Source organism: Malus domestica, chromosome 07, assembly GCF_042453785.1.
Source record: "Malus domestica chromosome 07, GDT2T_hap1".
Taxonomy (NCBI): domain Eukaryota; kingdom Viridiplantae; phylum Streptophyta; class Magnoliopsida; order Rosales; family Rosaceae; genus Malus; species Malus domestica.
In genome coordinates this window covers 3,957,668-3,973,359 of record NC_091667.1, presented here as the reverse complement: position 1 = coordinate 3,973,359, position 15,692 = coordinate 3,957,668, and the positions used below count along the sequence as shown (strand labels likewise).

The 15,692-nt window shown below is 40.7% G+C and overlaps 2 protein-coding genes across 2 annotated transcripts; one reads left to right on the top strand and one right to left on the bottom strand.

Moving 5' to 3' along the window:
- Window positions 1-1,209: 1,209 nt before the first annotated feature.
- LOC103438597 (transcription termination factor MTERF15, mitochondrial-like) lies at window positions 1,210-2,913 on the bottom strand. Its single transcript, XM_008377127.4, has one exon. It carries the CDS (start codon window positions 2,757-2,759, stop codon window positions 1,584-1,586), a length of 1,176 nt encoding a protein of 391 aa, XP_008375349.1. The 5' UTR covers window positions 2,760-2,913; the 3' UTR covers window positions 1,210-1,583.
- Window positions 2,914-3,978: 1,065 nt separating this feature from the next.
- Window positions 3,979-15,015, top strand: LOC103438590 (probable protein arginine N-methyltransferase 3). Its single transcript, XM_029105193.2, has 7 exons — window positions 3,979-4,393; window positions 5,072-5,626; window positions 5,734-5,831; window positions 12,924-13,002; window positions 13,087-13,347; window positions 13,464-13,631; window positions 14,321-15,015. The coding sequence occupies exons 1-7, from the start codon at window positions 4,103-4,105 to the stop codon at window positions 14,777-14,779; spliced, it is 1,911 nt and encodes a 636-aa protein (XP_028961026.1). The 5' UTR covers window positions 3,979-4,102; the 3' UTR covers window positions 14,780-15,015.
- Window positions 15,016-15,692: the final 677 nt, after the last annotated feature.

Genomic DNA, 15,692 nt, shown 5'->3' with positions numbered 1-15,692 from the left:
AGAGAGGGTTTACAAATGTCTTTGCAATGGCCAAGTAGTACATTTCATAATTCTCCATCTAATCTTTTGTTGTCCATCTCTAACTATATTTAGCCTATATCCTTAGGTACTGGCAAATCCCTCGCGTAAACACAACCTTTCAGTTCTGACCCAAAAGACACTCAGGTTATTGGCGCTTTCCAGATTAGGCAGGCAACTCAACCCTATAGAGAATTCTTCAAATGCAGTCATGACAAATTTAATACTGCAAGTACCAAAAGTTAAATGTAGAAGCTACTGGTACTCGTACCGAACAATGTGATATGTGACAAAGTTAGAAGTAAATAAGAGTAGACGAAGATCCAGTTGAAATTCAAGGCGACGAATTCCATCTGCCAAACTGAAGGGCAAGGACAGATATGCAATATGACATGTCAGACAGAATCCACTAATCCATCATCACAGATTCACAATAATGCAAGAAATCAATAAGGAGCTGCTGAAAGTCCACATTCTGAATCACAGAGTAACTGGTATGTAGTTTATGAATAGCTTGGACGTGCTGTACAAACGTATGAATACAATACTTAACATGTATGAGATTCTGCTACGGTAAAGAGTACTGTAGGAAGGCTGGACACCACTGTATGAGGAAAGTGAAAGAAATGACAATGTGGTCATGCAAGGAGAAAAAACAAATAGATCTTTGCAATGCAAAGTGAACACAAACTTTATTCCACCCCATTCCACTTCAGAACCAAACACCATAGTTTTTTCCTCCAAAACAATTAGAGTGAACTGCGTTGTTACTCGCAGCAGAGAAGGTAACCGCATAGCATGATGAAAACCTTCAATTCCTACAAATCTAGCATCACGTGCTCGTTAACATAACGAAGGAGCTTAATAAGTGTTTTAATCTTCATATTTTGTAAGTACAGAGAACTCTAAGGGTTTACATTAAACCCTGTGAGTGTAATATTATATAAACTAACTTTTCTTATGAAGCGCACCATTTTTTTTTCTTGGCGGTCCAGTTTGGACTTCCTTTCACAAGCTTGCACTAACTAATAACAGCAGGAAAATCATATGAGCACTTATTTCTCATGATCTGTAGCTCTTTTCATATTTATGGAAAAATAAATTTAGTTTATTGAACAGGAATTAATTAGAGAGTTGAAACAATAAATAAGTACCGTTGTAAAGGCGTACTTCTTTCTTTTGATCAGAAAGTCTTCAAATGCTTTCTAATAGATTCATTCATCCACGAATATAAAAGATGGAAGAAATGTTTCTTCATTACAGACTCCATCAACTGTCACAAGGACTGATATGTGTGTGTGCACGTGCTTGCATTTGTTTCTTTTGATTTGAACAATAGACCAAAAAAGAAAAGGTTCCTTTCACTCCTCTGTTGAATATATTAGATTAAACACCAATACAAGCACGGCTTTGTGTATCCTGTCAATAGCCATGCAGCACCATTAACTGCAAATTGGTGGCATCAGGGAGATCAGGCCAACATCAAGCTGGTGTTTAAACCAACGAATTTATATTTCAGCCATTGGCAACCAAGTGAATTTGCTCCAGCAAAATATGAATGGAGATCACACATCCTGGATATCAACATTTCCATGATACACACTCGCAATTTGAGGTACTTGGTGGAGATATCTGGTCACAAAACTCTTCAAGAACTTCTTTTCCACAGGTTTTAACACGAAACCCAAACTCAAGTTTTCAATATTTACCAATCCCTTCAACAGCAAAACTTTTACAACTTTGCACCTCGGGATGATTCTCTTCTCCAAACTCAAACCCATGACCACCGGGTACTTGGCAATCATTCTTGACGGCCACCCCATCTTGTTGACTAACAATTCCATTACTTGCGCTATTTTCTTCTCCGACTTAGTCATACACTGCGGGAACCTCCTGAAAGCGGAGAGAACATCATCCTCAGACCAACCCCACCTCTTATAAGCTTCAAGGTTTTGATCCCATCTCGACTTACCGTTGTGCCCACACAATGTGCTTATTGCAACAGCTGAAGTAGATTTTTCAAGATTAAAACCCATTTGCTTAACCACATCCACAACTTCTCCAAACTTTTCAGTCTTCCACATCAATTCACGGGGAAATCTAGCAAGCAACAGAGAAATGCATGACTGTGGCATACCTGATTCTCTCAAAATCCCAATGTTCGGCTCCACATTCTTCGAGTGTCCTTCCAAGAAAATCCAGGTACCGCGCTTGACAACAGAAGCCGCATTTTTCTCCGAAAGCATACTCCTCAGAAACTCGTAAGTGGGTACAGTCCGTTTCCGCAAGCTCAACACCAAAAGATTTGGGCTATAAGCCACAATTCTGGCAACGTCCTCTCTCGAAACTCCAATGGAGCTGAAAAACTCGAGCTTTGGCAAAAGGGTTTGATCAGGATCGGCTAAAAGGAACCGTGGGCGTGACCTGACGAGCTTCGAGATCTGGGTTTGGGAGAATCCATGGCTTCCCAGAAGGGCCAATACGGAGTCTGCTCTTTCTGGGGACTGCAACTTGATCGTCTTGGAGGCGGAAATTGCATTTTCTGGGGACAACCCACATGAGTTTATGAGATAACTGACTGTGAAGCCATGGTGGTTTTGTGAGATTTCTGAGCTGAAATTTCTGCAGAGTAGCTGAATTTGAAGAGGGAAATGTGAGGGTTTTAGATCTTTGGAAGCACATGTAGAAGAAAATATTGAAAACCCCAATCGAAGGCTCTTCAAATTGCAGAGCGAAATCATGCTACGATGTCGATGGTGAGTAACTTCGGTGGTAGAATTCAACACCCTAGCGGGTCTTTTTCTTTTTTAACAGAACTTGCCACCTTTGCCACCTTAATTTTGCAACCTGAAATGAAATATGAATCGATTGCTGACCCAAATTTAGGGGTGCAGTGAATTTGGATTTAATAGAATTTTAATGGACTGTTTAAAGGTCAACTCCAATCTACGGCCTAAAATCTACCAATCCCCTTCTATTCTCCTCCCAATCTATTCTAACTCAAGTTCTAAATTTAACCTAAAATTTAAAACTTAAAAAAAAATAAAAACCCAGATTTAGGCCAAAGATTAGTGGTGGAGTCCCCACCCACATAGGTGTGTCTCTCACTTATCTGCCAATAAAATTGAGCTCAACGGCTTTTTTGGTTGATCAACGACTCACATTCAAATGGACTATTGATTTAGTTGATCCTGCCCCCGTACTCCTAATGGTTGAGGAGTGCAGAGACAGAATCGTTGGGAAAGCATGTTTCATGAGTTTCATGTGTCGATTTAGTTATTTTTTCAATGTTTATTGGAATTTAATATTTTTGGGTTAAAATGTTCATAAAATTAATTTAAGGCCAGAAGGGTTGGAACAGAAAAACTGCTTCTGGGTTAAAATCTAAATTTTATGGGCTAAAAATTTTAGGTTTTAGGCAAAGGGTTGGAGATGGTCTAAGTGACACATTTTAAAGAATTTTAACGGACATTATAATTTTGTATGGGTTTTGCAAGATTTATAATTAAATTAAATAATTAACCATTACCGTCAGGTATGATGAATTTCATTCATTTTTCTGTCAAATACTGGACGACTTTAACCTTAAGAGAATCACGTGTGGCCACGTGATTGAAAAAGTAGATAAAATTTTATCGAATATGACGATAAGGGTTAATTGGTGATTTCAAACAGTTCGAATAATATTTCAAGAAATCAAATGACATTTTACTCTTACACTATGTTTGAATGAGAGAAATAAATTTAGAATTTGGGTAAAAGTCTGAATTTATAAATTGATATGCACCAATTTTCTTGTCTGAATTCATAAATATAAAAATTTAAAATTTTCACGTGAAAAAAAAAAATTGAAATTTGAGTAAAAATCAGAATTTATGAAGGAGGGAGAGATTCTTTACCTATAATACCGGCTGGAGGCTGGTGGAAATGTAAACATTTTAAAATAGGGGTACAGCTGCAAAAACGAAGAATCCGATGGCAAAGTCGCCAATTCAGATTTTTATTACTGTTATTAGGGTTTGTAGAGGGTTTAAGGTTCAAAGCGAAGACACCCTCCCTCCTTCCTTTCTCTCTCAGATTACTCATGGCGAAGAACGGCTCCGAATACGAACCCACATTCACAGACGACGACGACGAAGAATCCGAAGAGCTCCAAGAGTGGAACGATTGGAATGCAGAACCAGAAGAAGAAGACGAAGAAGAAGAAGAGGGCTCAGACTTGCTGTGCTTGTTCTGCGACACCAGGTACAGCTCGTGCGACGACCTCTTCGACCACTGCACTTCGACCCATCGTTTCGACTTTCAGGCCGTTCGGAGAGCGCTGGGTCTGAATTTCTACGGCTCCTTCAAGCTCATTAACTTCGTTCGCTCTCAGGTCAGTCATTGGGCTGACAGACAAACAAAGGGAATGATTTTTTTATTTTTTATTTTTTGAGATAGAATGCAGTAATTGGATTGGATTAGCGTTGTTTGAGTGGTTCTTTCACATTCGGTTTTGATTTGTTTGAGTAAGCGAAACTTGAAGAATTCGCTTTTACCGGGTAGTATCTTCTGCTGCAAATTGCAGGCTGCAATGCTAAGAAGTCGGAAATGGAAGTTTGTTTATTTAATGTGAAATTTTATTTATTGTTTTGGTTGATTTTAGGATACAACAACAACAACAACAACAACAAAGCCTTTTCCCACTAAGTGGGGTCGGCTATATGAATCCTAGAACGCCATTGCACTCGGTTTTGTGTCATGTCCTCCGTTAGATCCAAGTACTCAAGTCAAATTGTTGAATCCTTACGCTGGGCATAACACGAAATGCCCAAGTCAAATTGTTGTAGTTGTCTGCATTTGTATTGATGTATGAAATGCATTGTTAGTCCTTTAAAAAGTTTATTCATTTTTCCTTCGTTTGTTGGTATTAGGTGCGTGCTTTTTGTTTTTTCAGTTGTTGGGAATTTGAATGTTGATGTGCAGAGCAAAGTGTTTTCATCATCCTGTAATTTTGGAGTTTTTATTTTTATTTTTATTTTTTGTATTTTCTGCTGATTCCATTTGTTTCCAGGTTGCTGAAAACAGATGTTGGAGTTGCGGGCTGACCTGTCATTCCAACCAAGATCTACAGAATCATTTACATGAAACAGTCAATTTCAAAGACATTACACCTGGATGGGATAGTGACGAGTATCTAAAACCTTTCTTGCAAGATGATTCGGTCTTGTATAGCTTTGGTGAAGATGAAGAAGGTGAAGATGACTATGCTGCAGCAGTTGACAAGGACGAACTTATGAGTGATTTGAGGCAGTTTGAAGAGATCTGCATAGATCATGATATTCATGTGCCAAAGATTGCTATTGATTATGATACCTCTAATGAAAGTGGGAAAAATGTTGCTTCATCATCCAATAGCCACTTGAATAATGTGAATTCTCCTGGAAAGGTGGCCATCAATGGTTTGGATTCAGGAGAACATGTTGGGTCAGCTGATAGAAAGAAAAAAGAACAGCTTTTAAGAGCGTATATTCCAAATCATGGTTCAAAGGATATCAAGAATGTTAACAATGACTACTTTGGCGCTTACAGTTCATTTGGCATTCACAGAGAGATGCTCAGTGATAAGGTATTAAGTTAATCTGTATTACCTGGCAGAAGAAAATTTGAAATGAAAAAGTCTGTTTCTGTTTGTATTTTAGTTTGATTTGGACTCATATATTGTCATTTATGCAGGTAAGAATGGATGCTTATGGACAAGCTATTTTAAAGAACCCCTCTCTCTTGAAGAGTGCAGTGGTGATGGATGTAGGTTGTGGCACAGGTATACTAAGGTGAGATGACATGCTAGTTGCTTTCTTATGGAAGTAACAATTAGTTGGTGGTTTCTGATTCTGTACTTCATAATGGATTTAATCTCGGTCAAAATGCCTGTTTTGTCACAAGGGCTGTTACGTATTATCTCTGTGCTTCTTTGTTCTATCGAGGTGATAATGCTTTCTTGGTTTGACGGCATTACCCAAGAGTCTTGTTAACTACAGAATTGCTTGTTGCATTTTAACACTAGTAATGACTAGAAACTTAGACCTCTGATATGATCAGTTGAAGATGTGCTCTAGGAAAACTTTAACTTGGAATAATAACTACTTGAATCATCTCCTTGGGAAATATTTGAACAGTGAGGAAAAAGAAAAAGGAGAAAAGAAGCGAAAATCTTTGAAAAGTACAAGTTTTACGACTCTGTTAATAACATGTGTGATTGTCTTTGCAGGAAACTGTTTTGTATGGTATGAGTTTACAATAATGAAAATGGGTTGCAAAACCCTGTATTTGTGTTGGCTCTTGTAGCTGATATTGAGATTCTTTAAATCTTCCCAGTGTCCAATCTAAAGTGCGTCTCTAGAGACAAATTCTACGAAATGTTTTTGCATTTTCTCTAGAAATGTTTACAAATACTTTAGTTTCAGTTTAAATATTTAAGGTTGTTGAGTATGTAAAAAGATGCTAGTGACTATATTTTATCTATCAATTCAACATTAATGTGGGCAAGAGATTTACGAGTTTCTTGCATAGAATTCATAACTCGTGCTGAAGAACAATACAACAGTTTCTCAAATAGCCAGTCTCTATATATTAATTTCAGGCAATGAATGTCTGAAGTGTGATCAACAACAACAACAACAAACAACAACAAAGCCTTTTCCCACTAAGTGGGGTCGGCTATATGAATCCTAGAACGCCATTGCGCTCGGTTTTGTGTCATGTCCTCCGTTAGATCCAAGTACTCTAAGTCTTTTCTTAGAGTCTCTTCCAAAGTTTTCCTAGGTCTTCCTCTACCCCTTCGGCCCTGAACCTCTGTCCCGTAGTCACATCTTCGAACCGGAGCGTCATTCGGCCTTCTTTGCACATGTCCAAATCACCGGAGCCGATTTTCTCTCATCTTTCCTACAATTTCGGCTACTCCTACTTTACCTTGGATATCCTCATTCCCAATCTTATCCTTTCTCGTGTGCCCACACATCCCACGAAGCATCCTCATCTCCGCTACACCCATTTTGTGTACGTGTTGATGCTTCACCGCCCAACATTCTGTGCCATACAACATCGCTGGCCTTATTGCCGTCCTATAAAATTTTCCCTTGAGCTTCAGTGGCCTACGACGGTCACACAACACGCCGGATGCATTCTAACACTTCATCCATCCAGCTCGTATTCTATGGTTGAGATCTCCATCTAATTCTCCGTTCTCTTGCAAGATAGATCCTAGGTAGCGAAAACGGTCGCTTTTTGTGATCTTCGCTAGATTGCTCCGGTCATTAGTGTGGATAAGTATATAAATGGATAGAGATAGGAAAGCAAACACAAGATGTACGTGGTTCACCCATATTGGCTACGTCCACGGAATAGAAGAGTTCTCATTAATTGTGAAGGGTTTACACAAGTACATAGGTTCAAGCTCTCCTTTAGTGAGTACAAGTGAATGATTTAGTACAAATGACATTAAGAAATATTGTGGGAGAATGATCTCGTAATCACGAAACTTCTAAGTATCGGAGTGTGGAGTCGTCTTGACTTGCCTTATCTGTCTCATAGGTAGATGTGGCATCTTCTCTGGAAGTACTCTTCCTCCATCCAGGGGTGGTATCTTTAACTGGTGGAGATGCACAAGGTAATGTATCAATTTCACTTGAAGCTTACTTGTAGTTTCAGGCTTGGTCAAGCGCGATACAAACCATGTAGTAGGAGTCCCCCAAGTCGCCGAGCTAGGGGGTCTGCTGAAAGAGGTGACAGACAAGGTAAGCAATCAGAGCTCCGACTGATTGTTCACCTTCTCCCCATCTTGCAGCAGCATGAAGGATAAAGAGAAGAAAAATGAGAAGAGATGATATGAGATACTTTTGCTTTTGAAGAAGTAACTTTCCACAGGCTTATTCTTGAACTGAGCTGGAGGGTTTTCTGGTTTCCTCCAGAGTATAAGGCCGACTGAAGAATTTGAGGGTCAAAACAAGTCCATCAAATCTAGAGTACGTTCCACCCTGCTGATATGGGATACTTTTGCTTTTGACAGAGTAATGGATGTATCGGCACGTGTGCTGTTACGCTTGTCTCCACATGCTTCCTTGTATCCTTCGCACTTGCCCTATCTGTTCCTCAAGCAGATGCAGAATCTTCCCTGGAAACATAAGATGTTGAAGATGAGTACTCGAGAGCAATGCCAGGTAAGTAATCAGGTAAGGGGTTCCAGGCAGTCAGTTCTTGGCTGGAAGCTTGATTCCAAGTGCTGACTGATTGCTCTCTTTCTCCTTGTCTTGCAGGTAAAAACAAGGCCAAAGGAAAAGACAGGGAAAAAGCATGATATGGGATACTCTTGCTTTTAACCCTGATGATATGAGATATTCTTGCTCTAGTATAGCTTGTTTGCAGAGGTATTATCGGGGGGAAAGAAAGCTGAATATTTCGAAAGGCTTCGTTGGGAGTGCCCTCTCAGATATGATGAAGGGTTGAGCATTTTTGCAGGTCTGCCTGTCCGTTGGGGATGGAGGTTGACATATATAGGAGTCTCCCTAACAAGTAGTAATGCTATTCCTTTACCCTGCTTGGTCATAGCACGGTAGTGGGAGCTGTCAGTTTCACATGTTTTAACTCTGTCAGAGCACTTTGAAAAAGTGGTCTGTGGTATCTGGCTCTCGAGATTCGGAGAACGATGCCTCTTCGATTTTTGAGAAAGCAATCATGCTGGGGGTCTGGCTCTCGAGATTCGGAGAGCAGTGTCTCTTCGATTTTTGAGGAAGTAATCATGTTGGGAGTCTGGCTCTCGAGATTCGGAGGGCGGTGCCTCTTCGATTTTGGAGCAAGCAATCTTGTTGGGAGTGTTGTCTCGAATGTGAGTAAAGGTTGGGCATGTTTGCTAGTCTACCTTGCCACGAAGCACAAAGGTTGATACACAGGGACTTTCCAATTATCCAGCAATGGTACTGTTCCTTTACCCTCTCTTCGATTTTGAGAAAGTAGTCATGTTGGGAGTCTGGCTCTCGAGATTCGGAGGACGGTGCCTCTTCGATTTTGGAGCAAGCAATCTTGTTGGGAGTGTTGTCTCGAATGTGAGTAAAGGTTGGGCATGTTTGCTAGTCTACCTTGCCACGAAGCACAAAGGTTGATACACAGGGACTTTCCAATTATCCAGCAATGGTACTGTTCCTTTACCCTCTCTTCGATTTTGAGAAAGTAGTCATGTTGGGAGTCTGGCTCTCGAGATTCGGAGGACGGTGCCTCTTCGATTTTGGAGCAAGCAATCTTGTTGGGAGTGTTTTCTCGAATGTGAGTAAAGGTTGGGCATGTTTGCTAGTCTACCTTGCCACGAAGCACAGAGGTTGACACACAGGGAGTTTCCAATTATCCAGCAGTGGTACTGTTCCTTTACCCTTGTGGGTAATAATATGGTAGCTAGACCTTCAAAATTTATGTGTCTAAACTTTGTTAGTGTTGTTTCTTTGCTATTCTTTTACCTTTCTTGGTCAGAGCGATGTAGTGGGAGCTGCAAGCTTCACGTGCTCAACTTTGGCAGAGAACTTTGGCAAAGTTATCTGTGGTACCCATGAGCTATTGTTGCGTGTGGGAAGTGGGTGATTGAACAGTAAGATTCATGTGCTTTCTACTTCACCAGAAGTCTTCGACAGAATGCCCATAATTTCTGCAAAGCTGAGTGTGCGTGTGACAGGTGCTGACAAGGCTAGAAAAGTAGGTGCCTCTTCGATTTCTGAGATCGGCCCTCGTGGTCTCTGAGCAGCCCAGCTTTTGAGAAAGCGAGCGCCTCTTCGATTGATTCGAAGAACGATGCCTCATCGATTTTTGAGAAAGCAGTCACGCTGGGGGTCTGGCTCTCGAAGATTCGGGGAGCAGTGTCTCTTCGATTTTTTAGAAAGTAATCATGTTGGGAGTCTGGCTCTCGAGATTCGGAGGGCGGTGCCTCTTCGATTTTGGAGCAAGCAATCTTGTTGGGAGTGTTTTCTCGAATGTGAGTAAAGGTTGGGCATGTTTGCTAGTCTACCTTGCCACGAAGCACAGAGGTTGACACACAGGGACTTTCCAATTATCCAGCAATGGTACTGTTCCTTTACCCTCTCTTCGATTTTTAAGAAAGTAGTCATGTTGGGAGTCTGGCTCTCGAGATTCGGAGGACGGTGCCTCTTCGATTTTGGAGCAAGCAATCTTATTGGGAGTGTTTTCTCGAATGTGAGTAAAGGTTGGGCATGTTTGCTAGTCTACCTTGCCACGAAGCACAGAGGTTGACACACAGGGACTGTCCAATTATCCAGCAGTGGTACTGTTCCTTTACCCTTGTGGGTAATAATATGGTAGCTAGACCTTCAAAATTTATGGGTCTAAACTTTGTTAGTGCTGTTTCTTTGCTATTCTTTTACCCTTCTTGGTCAGAGCGATGTAGTGGGAGCTGCAAGCTTCACGTGCTCAACTTTGGCAGAGAACTTTGGCAAAGTTTTCTGTGGTACCCATGAGCTATTGTTGCGTGTGGGAAGTGGGTGATTGAACAGTAAGATTCATGTGTTTTCTACTTCCCCAGAAGTCTTCGACAGAATGCCCATAATTTCCGCAAAGCTGAGTGTGCGCGTGACAGGTGCTGACAAGGCTGGAAAAGTAGGTGCCTCTTCGATTTCTGAGATCGGCCCTCGTGGTCTCTGGGGAGCCCAGCTTTTGAGAAAGCGAGCGCCTCTTCAATTTCTGAGACCAGCCTTCGTGGTCTTTGAGCAGCCCAACTTTTGAGAAAGCAAACGCCTCTTAGATTTCTGAGATCAACCCTCGTGATCTCTAAGCAGCCCAGCTTTTGAGAAAGCAAACGCCTCTTCGATTTCTGAGCAGGCGCCTCTTCGATTTCTGAAGCTCCGTCGAGTGCAGATTTTTATAAGGGCTGGCATTAAGTTCCAAAGCACACTTGAATCTCCACCAGTAGAAGCTTCATTCTTGCACTTCTAAGATCTTGATTTGTCCGACCTCTTCTCTCTTCAACACCTTTGAAAATGTCTGGCCCCTCCGACCGTCGTTTTGACTTGAACCTTGTTGAAGAGGCAGCCCCGCCTTCTCCAGACAACATATGGCGCCCATCCTTCGTCTCCCCTACTGGTCCTCTTACCGTTGGGGATTCCGTGATGAAGAATGATATGACCGCTGCGGTGGTGGCCAGGAACCTTCTCACTCCCAAAGATAACAGACTACTTTCCAAACGGTCTGATGAGTTAGCTGTTAAGGATTCGCTGGCTCTCAGTGTTCAGTGTGCAGGTTCTGTGTCTAATATGGCCCAACGCCTATTTGCTCGAACCCGCCAAGTTGAATCATTGGCGGCTGAAGTGATGAGTCTCAAACAGGAGATTAGAGGGCTCAAGCATGAGAATAAACAGTTGCACCGGCTCGCACATGACTATGCTACAAACATGAAGAGGAAGCTTGACCAGATGAAGGAAACTGATGGTCAGGTTTTACTTGATCATCAGAGATTTGTAGGTTTGTTCCAAAGGCATTTATTGCCTTCGTCTTCTGGGGCTGTACCGCGTAATGAAGCTCCAAATGATCAACCTCTGATGCCTCCTCCTTCTAGGGTTCTGTCCAGTACTGAGGCTCCAAATGATCCCCCTCCGGTGCCTTCTCTTTCTGGGGCTCTACCGACTGCTGAGACTTCTCCTAAGCAACCTTTGTGAAGGCTCCCTCTTGTGTGTTTATTTTGACTCATGTATATGTACATATTTGTAGCTTATCGGGGATATCAATAAATAAGCTTTCCTTCATTTCAACGTATTGTGTTAAATACACCAAAGCCTTCTTCGCTAAGTTCTTTGAATTTTCTTTTGTTGAAGCTTGTATGTTGAAGCTTTCTGAGTGGAGCATGTAGGTTGGGGTAGTGTTCCCTTAATTTTCCGAGTGAGGAAAACTTCTCGGTTGGAGACTTGGAAAATCCAAGTCACTGAGTGGGATCGGCTATATGAATCTTAGAACGCCATTGTGCTCGATCCTGTGTCATGTCCTTCGTTAGATCCAAGTACTCTAAGTCTTTTCTTAGAGTCTCTTCCAAAGTTTTCCTAGGTCTTCCTCTACCCCTTCGGCCCTGAACCTCTGTCCCATCGTCGCATCTTCTAATCGGAGCGTCAGTAGGCCTTCTTTGCACATGTCCAAACCACCGTAACCGATTTTCTCTCATCTTTCCTTCAATTTCGGCTACTCCTACTTTACCCCGGATATCCTCATTCCTAATCTTATCCTTTCTTGTGTGCCCACACATCCAACGAAGCATCCTCATCTCTGCTACACCCATTTTGTGTACGTGTTGATGTTTCACCGCCCAACATTCTGTGCCATACAGCATCGCCGGCCTTATTGCCGTCCTATAAAATTTTCCCTTAAGCTTCAGTGGCATACGGCGGTCACATAACACGCCGGATGCACTCTTCCACTTCATCCATCCAGCTTGTATTCTATGGTTGAGATCTCCATCTAATTCTCCGTTCTTTTGCAAGATAGATCCTAGGTAACGAAAACGGTCGCTCTTTGGTATTTCTTGATCTCCGATCCTCACCCCTAACTCGTTTTGGCCTCCATTTGCACTGAACTTGCACTCCATATATTCTGTCTTTGATCGGCTTAGGCGAAGACCTTTAGATTCCAACACTTCTCTCCAAAGGTTAAGCTTTGCATTTACCCCTTCCTGAGTTTCATCTATCAACACTATATCGTCTGCGAAAAGCATACACCAAGGAATATCATCTTGAATATGTCTTGTTAACTCATCCATTACCAACGCAAAAAGGTAAGGACTTAAGGATGAGCCTTTATGTCTGAAGTGTGATCATGTTGATTATTATCAATGTTCCATTACAAACAACTTATTGCTCCTCTAACTTAATCTTGTTTTCCCCTAATAGTCTCTTTGCAGCCCAAGCAGGTGCTTCAAAGGTAATTGCAATTGAAGCCAGTGAGAAAATGGCTTCCGTGGCAACTCGGGTAAATTTTCCCTGTTTTTTAATTGGATTTCTTCATGTCCTGACAGAGTTTGTTGCGAGTACTTAATTGGTTTTTTAATCGCAGATCGCAAAAGATAATGGTCTTTTGTCTAGTAAGAGCCCTGGTGAAAGTACTAACCATGGCACTGGGGTAGTAGAAGTGGTTCAAGGTATGGTTGAGGAGCTTGATAAATCCATACTAATTGAACCTCATAGTGTTGATGTATTACTGAGTGAATGGATGGGGTACTGCCTACTTTATGAGGCAATGCTCAGTTCAGTGCTTTATGCACGGGATCGGTGGTTAAAACCTGGAGGTGCCATGCTTCCTGATACAGCAACTATTGTGAGTTCTTTCTCTAGCCTCTTATCTCTTCAATTCTTCACATACCTCTCCATATGTTGTTCTTAGGGTTACTTTGTTCTTTTGTTTTTTCCATACAAATTTCCCTTTTTTCTTAGTTTGTTGCAGGATTTGGAAAAGGAGCCACCAGTCTTCCATTTTGGGAAAATGTGTATGGTTTCAACATGTCTTCTGTTGGCAAGGAGCTTGTTGAAGGTGCAGCACAAATCCCTATTGTAGATACGGTGGATGGTCATGGTTTAGTGACCAATGCTGCTGTTCTCCAGGTTGGTGTTATGCAAGTGTTATATTTCTATGTGCATACGCAATGTATCAGGTCTTCAATTGGTCTTTGTTTTACACATGACTTTGTGATGGATCAGTCGCTCTCTGTGTGCTCCTTGATGCTCAATTTTATCTTTCTTGTCTTGTTGTCTATATTCATCTTTCAAAAGTCATGCCTTTTGAATGCGATAAAACATTTTTTGCTAATGGCATCAAGGTCTCAGTGCCCATCGACTGGTTTGCATTCTTAGTTTTTGTATTAAATTTGTATACATGGTTCAGTAACAAATCAGTTATTATCTCTTGTGACGTCCTTAATAGGTCTATAAATGAAGAAATAGGATGCAGAATATGGCAGTTGCTAGGACCAAAGTGTGATAAACGTAGATCAAAATTTAGGTATACAAGAATTAGGCTCAACATAATAATGTTAAGGGGGGAAAATCATCCTAATAATTTAGTTTAAGTATATAATGTTATAATTTATATATAACATTTATAATAATTATATAATGGTTAGATGCGACTATGAGATAGAGGCTTGCAAAATGGGTAGAGGAAGACCTAGGAAGATGTCTTTGTACTTGTGAATTTTTGGAACATTATATGATGTACCAGGTCCAAAACTGAATAAGCGTACCAGTGACTCTTATTTGGTGGACAATGAATTTCCTTTTATTTTGTTTCGCAGAGCTTTGACTTGGTGACAATGAAGCCTGATGAAGTCGATTTTACTGCAAGTGTTGAGTTGGAACCAAACTTCAGCAGTGCAGCTAGCAGCTTAACTGATTTGGAATCTGAAACAACCTGGTGTTTTGGAGTTGTCTTGTGGTTTGAGACTGGTTTTACCAGCAGGTTCTGCAAAGAAACGCCGGCTGTTTTGTCAACATCCCCATATACTCCCAAAACGCACTGGCAGCAAACAATTTTGACATTTAAGGAACCAATTGCTGTGACATCAGGAAAATCTAACGTGGACGGATCAGCAGCAGTTGGCACTGAAGCTTGTCCGGCTGCAAGGATTCATCTGCGAATAAGCATTGCTCGTGCTTCCCATCATCGTGACATTGACATTTCCTTGGAAGCTGCTGGAGTTGATCCTCATGGTCGGAAGCGTAATTGGCCTGTTCAAATTTTTAATCTTGGTTAGTCTGATGATCAAAATTCGGGATCCTGATTGCCCCTACTTCTCAACATTGACATTTTACGAGAAACTGCTGGGGTTGATCTTGATTGTCAGAACCACAATTTGACCTGTGTAACTTTAGTCGACATTGGCATACCGATTCAGACCTAAGATCGGCCGACTTAAAGCGGTCTAGTTTTGTACCGTCTGTGTTGTTTCACTTCTATTTTGGTTCCGAAGAATTTTCTAGTTTGTGTTTATTTCCTTGCGGAGTTTATTCATAAAAAAAAAACCATGCTGTAACTTTATTTAATTAAAAAAACTTAAATTTTAATGTAAAACCTTTAAATTTTAATAAAAATGACAAAAAAACTTAAATTTTAATGAAAATGACATAATTTTAATATTAAAAAAAATTTGACGTGTGGATCCACTTGTCATCACACAAACTGTTTATGAAACTTTCTACATTGTTTATGAAACTTACGACATTGTTTATGAAAACTTACGACATTGTTTATGAAACTTACTAAATTGTTTATGAAACTCAGTGTTTATGGAACTTAACAATACTACATTCTTCTCTCTCCTCTTCCTTACACATATATAATACCAAGTTACCTTGGTATCAAATAGAGATGGGAATGTTATTCAATGGAATTTAGGAGAGAACTTAATTTTGAGTTTTTATTATTTCCGTTTATTTTTCATTTTCTTTAATAAGGACTTCAAGTCCATTAGCGATAGGATTCTAGTGGGGTTTTAATTGGATTGAGAGGGGGTTGCGGCAAGGAAGGGAAGAAAGAAGAGCTTTTCTAGTTTCTTTTCTTTTCTAGGGCTACGATGTAGCCTGATCATGAATACTAATTGCCTTGTGGCAATGTTATTATCAAGTTTTTCATTTTTATTGAGTATCTTTCACTATTCGTAATGCGCT

Coding starts and splice junctions, on each gene's coding strand:
- LOC103438590 (XM_029105193.2), top strand. CDS start 4,103: ATGGCGAAGAACGGCTCCGAATACGAACCCACATTCACAGACGACGAC. Junction 5,627..5,733: donor GAGAGATGCTCAGTGATAAG/GTATTAAGTTAA, acceptor TCATTTATGCAG/GTAAGAATGGATGCTTATGG. Junction 5,832..12,923: donor TGTGGCACAGGTATACTAAG/GTGAGATGACAT, acceptor TTCCCCTAATAG/TCTCTTTGCAGCCCAAGCAG.
- LOC103438597 (XM_008377127.4), bottom strand. CDS start 2,759: ATGATTTCGCTCTGCAATTTGAAGAGCCTTCGATTGGGGTTTTCAATA.